General features: G+C 32.7%; 1 protein-coding gene across 2 annotated transcripts in view; it reads right to left on the bottom strand.

Moving 5' to 3' along the window:
* The window catches only part of AKAP9 (A-kinase anchoring protein 9), a 219,170-nt gene that overhangs the window by 54,576 nt on the left and 154,618 nt on the right, over positions 1-9,976 (bottom strand). The window contains exons 1-3 of one of the 2 annotated variants that reach the window (XM_037741312.1): positions 6,091-7,837; positions 3,185-3,347; positions 2,145-2,357 (exon numbers count right to left, since the gene is read on the bottom strand). In XM_037741312.1, coding sequence (XP_037597240.1) covers positions 2,145-2,357; positions 3,185-3,347; positions 6,091-6,336 — 622 coding nt within the window. In that variant the 5' untranslated portion in view covers positions 6,337-7,837. Of the gene's footprint in view, positions 1-2,144; positions 2,358-3,184; positions 3,348-6,090; positions 7,838-9,976 lie in introns of those variants that run through there. The other variant, XM_037741311.1, reaches the window with a different exon arrangement.

Genomic DNA, 9,976 nt, shown 5'->3' on the forward strand with positions numbered 1-9,976 from the left:
AAAAAAAAAGAACATACTGTAGGCTCAATCTAGCTCAGCAACTTATCTCCCATGTGACAATTATGATGATGTCCTTTAGTTTCCTTATATGTAAACTAATAATATTACTGATCTCTTAAAGTTATTTTGGCATTAAATGAGTTAATATATGTAAAGAAGAGTGTCTGAGGCATGGTAAGCACCATGTGTTAGCCATTATTATTATTAATATAGTAACAAAGTATATGTAGCAAAAGTAAAACAATCTTCTAATGAAGAAAATGGAAAGAACATATCCCTGCAGTCTTTAAACTAACTGATATGCCAACATTGTATTCAGGACTAGGAATCTCTAGAAAATAGCTTTCCTTTTAAAATAATACTAATATTAGATGTTAATATAAAAATAAATCACCAGAAAGCCTCTTATTAAATTTCATTGATCCTTTTGCTACCATCATCTTACATACTTCCTGATTTAGAAGGAGCATTTTAAAAACTCATAGATTCAAAGAGTTTAATATATTTGTTAAATGTTTTCTTAAAAAAATTAAAATGGCTGGGCGCAGTGGATCACGCCTGTAATCCCAGCACTTTGGGAGGCCGAGGTGGAGGCATCACCTGAGTCCAGGAGATCAAGAGTAGCCTGGCCAACATGGTGAAATCCTGTCTCTACTAAAAGTACAAAAAATTAACCAGGCATGGTGGCTGCTGCCTGTAGTCTCAGCTACTCAGGAGGCTGAGGTGGAAGAGCTGCTTGAACCCAGGAGGAGGAGGTTACAGTGAGCCAAGATCGTACCACTGCACTCTAGCTTGGGCAACAGAGCAAGACTTCATCTCAAAAAACAAACAAACAAACATTAAAATAGCTTTAAGCTCTATGTAAAAACAGACACTATAAGATGATGGTCAGTATGAATCTCAGATGTTAATTTCAAATGAAAATATGTGCTTTTATCGTAAAAAAAGTTTTTTTTTGTTGTTAAAAACTGTAAGTATGAAACAAGAGCAACACTGCAAAACTAGAGATATGTTAGTTGGTTGAAAATCCAGAGGTCACCCACATTTTGGAGTTATCTCTACCACCCAAACAGTGGCCATGCAATTGTATACACACACCTGCTCCTGGTGCTGCATCGACTGCAGCATCTACTAGTCCTAGGAGAATAGAAAAAAAACAAAACAAAAAAAAGACACAACGAAAGTAAAATTTATATGTCTTCTAATTCCTAAAATAGAATAATGCACATGCACACATGTGTATCAAAAGCAAGAGTTGAAGACACTGATTATCACCGGTAACATTTTGAGAAGTTCCGGTATTTCTCAAATGTTTTACATGTATGACATATCCTGTCCACATTAAAAATTCCAAACTAAACCTGTTTAATTAATTTGAGCAGCCAGAAGAAACTTAACTATATTACAATTCTATATGCTGTATTTCTAAACTTTATTAAAGTGAAATCAGTGAAACTTCACATTTAAAAATCCAACTGTATGTGTAATATAAAAGTGAGAGGACATGGTAAACAGGATTTAAATTTCCATCGTTACAAAGACTGACATTTACTGCTAAATAAACTTTCACTTCAAGATATTACTTAATTTCTTATTTAATGAAAAATGAAAGGGTACTTACAAATTTAAGTGTTATTTGAACTCCTATTTAGATTAAACTAGATGTCAGCCTACCAGCCATTGACCTTTTACAATCGACTCTGCTTGCAAGTCAAAAATCCCTTCCACCTGCTCATTACTAGTGCCAAATCAGTGCTTTTAGATATTTAATTCAAGTATACATTTTTGCTGCCTCTCTGCTATTAGAACTAAACCTTACACAAATTTTAAAATATCCTGCCTCATTATTTGCAGATTTCTCCTGAAGCAGAAGTTTGAGGATAAATGAAGAACTATCTTTTCCTGTTAACATCTGCCCAAGGGGAAAAACAAAACAAAACAAACAAACAAAAAAAAACCAACCTGATTCCACATCATTGGCTAATAGGACATTTATCTATAAAATAGATTTTCTTATACTTTTTCAAATCTCTATATAAAATATATGAATAATGACACTGAAAGAGGAAAAAAAGCCACTGCAAACCTTTGAAGAATATAATAAAATCAGAGAAATGTTTCATACAAATTCTGAAAATACATACGTTGTTCAACTGGGCCCGCTTCTGCTTTCATAGCTTCCTTTTGTCTGGACAGTAATTCTCTTTCTTCCTGGATCTGCTGTTGGTCTGCCTCCAATTCTTGCAATCTGTTACTTGCACACAACAACTCCTGCTCAAGACGATCTATTATTTCAGATTTTTCCTGAATTTGCCTTTCAAAAAGAGTTTTTTCATCTGCGTAGCCATCAATGACACCTATAAAATAAAATTAACAAAGAATGGAACTATTACTCATTTCAAATTTAACTACTAGGTTTTCATACAAACAACTAGCAAAACTTTCCATCATTCCAACCTAATAAAAGTTTTGAATGAATTTGCTGCTCATTGCAGCAATGATTAACCTTTAATAGAGTATGGTCAATGCTCTATTAAACAAAGACATTTCTTTGTTTACCGTTGTGCATAAACATGAAATTTTTCTGAATTTTCTTACATTCTGCTATACTAAAGTATCACATCACATAGGTGTAACTCACTTTAATGAACATATATAAACAATAAGTTTCTGGAGAGCTGACTACAAATTAGATGTTTGTGAACTAAATCACACTTCGATAATTAGAAAGTTGGTATTTTTAGTAATTTTAGAAGGCCAACACCCATGACAGCAGAGAAGAATAAAAAGAGCATAGGGCTTTAGAGGTTCAAAGCCTGGAATAACCATTTAATGGTAATGGTGCCCTTTAACAATTTAATAACATCTTTTAGCTTCAGTTTACTCATCTTTAAATTACAAGGGTTGTTTTAAGATGGTGTGATTATGGTAGCAAGTCATCACCATCCTTTTTGGTATTTTTTAAAATTTTAATATTTTCTGTAACTCTATAAATTCTTTTTATAATTAAAACTATATATATAGTTTTAAAAATTTCTTGGAAAAACTTTGAAGATAAATCACAAGTACTTTTTAATGGTCACTTTAAGTTAGACTGATGGCTTCCAAACCTGGCTGTGTATCAAAATCTCTATTTTAAGACTGAAATTTCTCTACCCTTAGTTGTCGATGGCAAATTGCTCACCCTCAGCCTTACTGAGCTCCACAGCTAGCTGTTCTCTGGCCCTGGACTCCTCATGAAGGCGCTCTTGAAGTTCCTCTTGGCACTTAAGGGACTCTGTTGCTTCTTGTTTCTGTCTAAATGACTCACGCATCAATTCTGTCTGTGTAACTTTCGCATGTTCAAGCTAAACAAACATAAAAGAAAATAAAGAATGGAAATACTAGTTCATTCTCCATTAAAGCTGGAAAAAAGAAGGATTTTTAAATAAAGATATACTACTGAACTGTGGTCATTTAGGTATTGCCAGTGCATGCTAAGATTAGCAGGTTGGATAAATTAGAGGAGACAAGTAAATCAGCTGTGCACAACTTTCCGTAAAGTGATGTATTCTAGCTTTACTGAACAAAAGAATGTGCTTCTTTTGGATATAAACCACTTTAAATCAATGGATGTGTAGTTTATCATATGAAAGAAGATATAAAGTTAATGAAGCACAGGAATTTATTGTATTTTTAAAAGAATTTTATGTAACTATATGGTCTATGATAAATTTTATTTTACATTTAGTACTTATTGACTGTGACTCCTCTAGTATTGGCTATATACTTTTGGGGACTAATAATACATGATTAGTATCATGGCATCAATTAACAAAAATCATAGTGGCACAACAAAATGAAATACATTTAAAATGCATGATTAATAACAGTCTCACAGTAAAGTCGTAAGAATTTGTAAATTTATATATAAAGTACTTTGTGCATTAAAAAGATATTACTACATTTTAAGCTTAAAATATGATCAAATGTAGTGGTTTCTAATTTATAGTTACATGTCTATAACACATTATAAAATCATGATAATATTAAAGAATATTTTTAAAGACTTCTGCTCTTCACATCTGAGTGTTACTCGTCATAGCAAATGGATTTTAGAGTAAACTATAGCTTTTGATGGCCACTTTAAATCAATTTCCAAAATATCCAGTATGTGATTATTCTTGTTTTAATAGGATATTTTAAATATCACATATAACTTATTTGAAATTAATATGAATACACATATAAGACAATAGAAAATTAATCATACATTTAAAATTATAAACTATTTCCTAAAATACTCATGATAATATGTTGTTACCTCAAAAGGAATAGTTTTACTTTTTTTTTTTTTTTTTTTTTTGAGACGGAGTTTCGCTCTTATTACCCAGGCTGGAGTGCAATGGCGCGATCTCGGCTCACCGCAACCTCCACCTCCTGGGTTCAGGCAATTCTCCTGCCTCAGCCTCCTGAGTAGCTAAGATTACAGGCACGCACCACCATGCCCAGCTAATTTTTTGTATTTTTAGTAGAGACGGGGTTTCACCATGTTGACCAGGATGGTCTCGATCTCTTGACCTCGTGATCCACCCGCCTCGGCCTCCCAAAGTGCTGGGATTACAGGCTTGAGCCACCGCGCCCGGCATAATAGTTTTACTTTTAACTGGCAAGAGTTTTTCCTTTAAATGTGGATAATATGATTAATTTTTATTATAAATAAACATAACAATAAAGTATGAACTAATTTATACACAACTACTTCCTGAATTTAGTCACAACCCATATGTTAAAAACATAACTGCTTTTACATACACATATGTCATTTTTTTCTGTTCATTATATAATGATTATCAAGTAAATACATCTGACTAAAAAGGATATGCATTTTTTTTCCCTTTTCCAAATTTACTATAGGGATACAACAAAGGATTTACAACAAAATAAATACTTGTTTTAGTAAGTAAATTAAGTCGTTGCTTCTATGTTCTACTTCTTGACAAGATTTAACCAGCCTTAAAATCCATTTAAATATTTATCATAAGACCACAAGAAAAAAACTTCAGTTTTACAAAACAAAAAAAGTGGAACAATCAAATACAGTAAATCTAGCAAAAAAAAAAATTCATTTATTATAGCAGATGAGATCCATATTTTACTGAGAGATAAGAGACACCCTTCAAATGTTCATCCAAATAATATTTAAAGAATTTTCTTCCATTCAGAGTATGTTTATTCCTAATATCTATAAAAATATGAAGTATATAAAAATTTAATATTCAATATTTCTAAAGTATTTAAGAAAGTTATCATTACAGTAAAAGTATATGTAAAGTATCAGTCAATATTCTGTCACTTTAATATAAAAGTTGCAGAAGAGGTAACAAAACTATTCTGAAAACCATATGGCTTGTTAAATATTAGCTAGTACAGTAAAAAACTCTGAAAGTCATAAAAGGTGCTGAATAACTTTTAGTTATACTGAATAACTTGTAGTGAACCTGAAATACTAAATATTCAAGCCTCTTTATGCTAAATACTCATCCATAACAATGTTTATAAAATATATTTCATATAAAAAGCAGAAAAGGATGTTTCTTTTTATATGATTAGGAGGAATATTAAAAACAAAAAATAAGTTCTTTAGGTTAAGAATATTAAAATTAGAACCCAAGCTTCCTTTTTTCCTTGTCTGGAACAGCCAATATATCGTATGATTATAAAGGTTTCCTAATTGCTCAATGACAATTCACTTAGCTGTTTTATAAGTATTACAATACCTAGTCTCTCAAATATAATAATCATTCCATTTTTATTCAGGATTGGCATAATAAACATACAAAAGCAAGAATCTTAAGGAAATGCCGAATCTTTTTAAACAACCTGCCTGGCATTGGAGAACTGTAATATTATCTCATTCTGCTTTCTGTAATTAAAAATGTAGCCAAGTTGGAACTCAGACCAAATTTAGCCCTTACGTACGTCCAGGATGAATGAGTAGTAACATATCAACAATAAAACAAGGTTCTATCCCATTTAGCCTTAATATAGACATTCAAAATTTAATTTCTCATTATAGTGTTTAACAAAATGAATACTTTTTATACTTACTGAATAAGGAGGGGTAGGCAGTGAAATTTTAGAAATAAGCTTTAATATATGCCCATTTCTTTTATGAATAAAGTGGAAAATAGAAGTATTAACAATTACTGAGTTATTTTCATCCAAATGTTCACATAGAGGAAAAGGATGTGGTAAAGGCACGCGAGATTCAACCTCATAAATGTCTTCATCTTGCTCTTCCAACCACGAGCCGCTGAGTCTGACAGTTGCCAAATAGGTGCTGTAAGAATCCATCCCAGAAGATATAGCTGCCAAACTTCCTAATTTGCTTTATCAATTTTCTAATACATTAAAAAGTTCCTCTTAAGATCTACCATAGCAATATAAAAATTTATTAAGAAAACATATAAAATTAATTCATAATTCATACAATTGCAGAATAAAAGGAGGGGAAAAGTACAGGAAAAAAAACCTACAAATCTAAAAAAACTAGGTCTCTATCACTCTTCACCCCACCTCAAAAAAACCCAAACAAAAACAAAAACCAAAAAACAACAAAAAGTAAAAATAAAAGCAAGCAAACAAAAACACCTTTTAAACTAGAATAAGTCCTTGAAGAGAAGAATAAAAATATAAACATCTAATTAGATGAGCAACAAAACTGCTTTTAAGATTAAAGATGTCTGTGGTAATAAGTAAGCCTTCAAAGCAGAACCTGGCAGGGGAGGTCAAGTTTGAGATCTCCATAGTAGCAGCCTTGAGAAATGCAGTTGCAACATTATTTCCCTTGCTCTTTCTGCTTCACTCTATTCAAAAGGAAAAGCTCTTCTGAACTGACCTATTCAAATAGCCTCTCAACGCTGAGCCAAAGGATTCTAGTCAGTGTCCCCAGAGGAAAAGGTCAGAACAGAGGGTGTGGTTTAATGTCTTTACCTATAGGTACACTGACAGGTGGAATGTGAATTAATACACCCACAAAAAAAGCCTGCCTGACAGGATCCAAGTTCCACGTCAGGGCTTTGAAAAGGGCATTTAGACAAGTTTATAACGTTTATAAGATAAGCTGGTGTTTTTCCATTCCCTTAAAAAATTGCTTTAATTTTAAAATGTGAAATTATGTTTGAGTCCACATTAGTAATAAGTTATTCAAGTATATCAAATAATCATAATTATTTCTGGAAAATTAAAACTTCCTTTTGTTATTTCCTTAGAAATACTACTCATCTTTCAAGAAGCCACTAAAACTATAGACATTTCAGTTTTAACCTATTTTCACATTGTTTATAGAGTACGTGTTAAAGAAAAAAATTCTTTTTAAAGCTACGCCATATATAATAGTTGAAAATTACACCACTTAAGGTATCTTATCAACCCTGAATAAACTTTAAAATCCCAAGTATATATAATAGGCTTCTGGGTAGCTCTAGAAACCTGAGCAATAGTGAATAAATAAGCCACTCAGAATTTTAGAAGATAAACAACTTACTTTTTAATACATTTTCAATAATGAAAGTTGTTTTAAAGAAAGGAAAAAGCCCTCATTTTGGTGTTTTTCTATCCAGTAACTAAATATCCTGAACCCACAAAGCCTCTATTTAAATGGAAAAACCCATGCTTAATACCAACACAAATCTATTCGATAGCTACTCACACTGTAAAGTTGTTTAAGCCAGTACTCAAACCGTTTCAGGGTAGGTAGGCTAATAATTAGGGCGGAGAAAATGACATTTTGTAGAAAGCCAGCATCTACAGGGAGATGCTTGTGGCTGTGGAGGGGCAGTTGCCTCTTACAAGTCTAGACTAGACAATAAAATTTTTTTGTTTATTAAGGTTTCTTATGCAACACTCCAGTTAGTCTATGAAGGTGTCTTAACAAAACACGTTCACAGACTAACTGGAGAGTTGCATAAGAAACCCTAATAAACACCTATACAGGATAGAGGCCTAACCTTATCACTGCTGCAGTTAAATGTGACTTTAGTGGGACTCTGGCAGATAGAAGTTGTCACTATCCCAGCTGCTCAGCCTTATGGACTGTGGGGACCCATGCTTAGCTTATCAAATACCTCTTAAAATACTCTTTCCCTGCTCCCTTTGCAAACTACAGTTTGTTTTGATAATCTGATAGCCAATTTATCTAATTTGAAGCAAAACCAAAATCTGTAAATAAGAAATAGCCCTTTATAAATAATAACATTTAGGTCAGGATAAAACTAACTACAAAGATAAGAGAGAAAAATTACTGAGAAAAATGGACTCAAAAAAGTAACAGATTAAGATGGTTCAGAAAGAGAAAACAACCCTCATAACAGTATATTAACTGATGGAATAGTATATTAATTGATGTTCAGAAAGATGGCCCTGAATTAAAACAATTGAAATTACAGTCTATTATTTCACCCATTTTTGGAAGCATGTAAAACTTGCTTCCATCCATGTAAAACAAAATCCTGTAACTAAGTAGTTATATTAGGAACACAGGTCAAGGTAAGACGCTTACACAAAGAAAATAGGGTAAAATTAGGGCAAAAAAGACTTGAAAAGCAGTATTAAATAAAGATGATTCAGGATGGTGGCATACAGCCCTTGTAACAATAGTAATATTAACTGATGATATATTAATTGATGTTCAGAAAGGTAACTGAATTAGAGTAATTCAAATTATATTCTATGCTGCTTTCCCCCACTATTTTAGAAAGCATATAAAACTTCTTGCAATCAAAAATAGTTATAATAAAATGACTTAGAAGAACACACTTTTAATTACTCAGACTAGCTGGTTATCCCCAGATTTCAGAGAATCAAGATTTTAATATATATTTGAAGGCTATTAATTTGCAGCATAGAGTTGTTTCCTAAACAAAAGAGCTTTACTTAAATCATATAATGTCAAGCCATTTAACCATTTTTCCTCATACGTATTTTCCTCAAACTGTAATACATTTCTGTTGCTCTCTTTTGGACTTTGATTTGTTTACCTATTGCTCTAAGTTATTTCACAGAGGACCTACAACCTGCAAACATTACCCTGACATAGCCCGGACCAATGCTAAGCACATTGGGGACGATACCTGAAGGCAAAATGTTTCAGCATTTTGATTACAGGTTTGTTTCAAACACAACAATGACAAAACAAAATCTTAACTTATACTACTGTTTCATCCTCGGATTCCTTTTCTGAGAAAATATAGAAGCATGTAGCTTTGATGTTGTAATTCTTAAAAACAAGTATTAGGAAGCCCATATAAATTTCCTATAGTGAAAATCATTCCATGGGAATAAATTATATATTCATTAATTTCTTCTAAGGCCTAGAGGAATCTCCTGGTAAATAACCTCCTATGGCTCTCAATAATACTTCTGGATTCTGGAAAACTTTAATTGCTGAAAAACTATCCCTAAAAAAGAGAATGGTTTTGATTTCTACCTGATTCAGGAATCCAGAATCTGTGAAACCATACTCTCAAAGATAAAACTTCTGCAGAACCACAAAGAGACTACTGAGTAAGAACTGTGTTAGAGAGATTACCTCTCTAAGGGCCTTATGACAGTCTCCTAAGTATTTTTTTTTTCATGCTATCATGAAAGCTATCCCAACCAGTAGGAACCTAACAATAAAGTGAATATAAGCCTGATTGTATGGTAGCCTGTCCAAGCAAAAGAGAAGTAAAACCATTGTAATAAACGTATTATAATATAGACTTGGACATACCATTGGGCAAATTACCCCTCAAATCAAATGCCTAAAGTAACTCCTATAATACATGTTATGAAATCAGGCCGGGCGCGATGGCTCATGCCTGTAATCCCAGCACTTCAGGAGGCCGAGGCGGGTGGATCACGAGGTCAAGAGATCGAGACCATCCTGGTCAACATGGTGAAACCCCGTCTCTACTAAAAATACAAAAAATCAGCTGGGCATGATGGCACGTGC

Source organism: Cebus imitator, unplaced genomic scaffold (assembly GCF_001604975.1).
Source record: "Cebus imitator isolate Cc_AM_T3 unplaced genomic scaffold, Cebus_imitator-1.0 Scaffold98, whole genome shotgun sequence".
Taxonomy (NCBI): Eukaryota; Metazoa; Chordata; class Mammalia; order Primates; family Cebidae; genus Cebus; species Cebus imitator.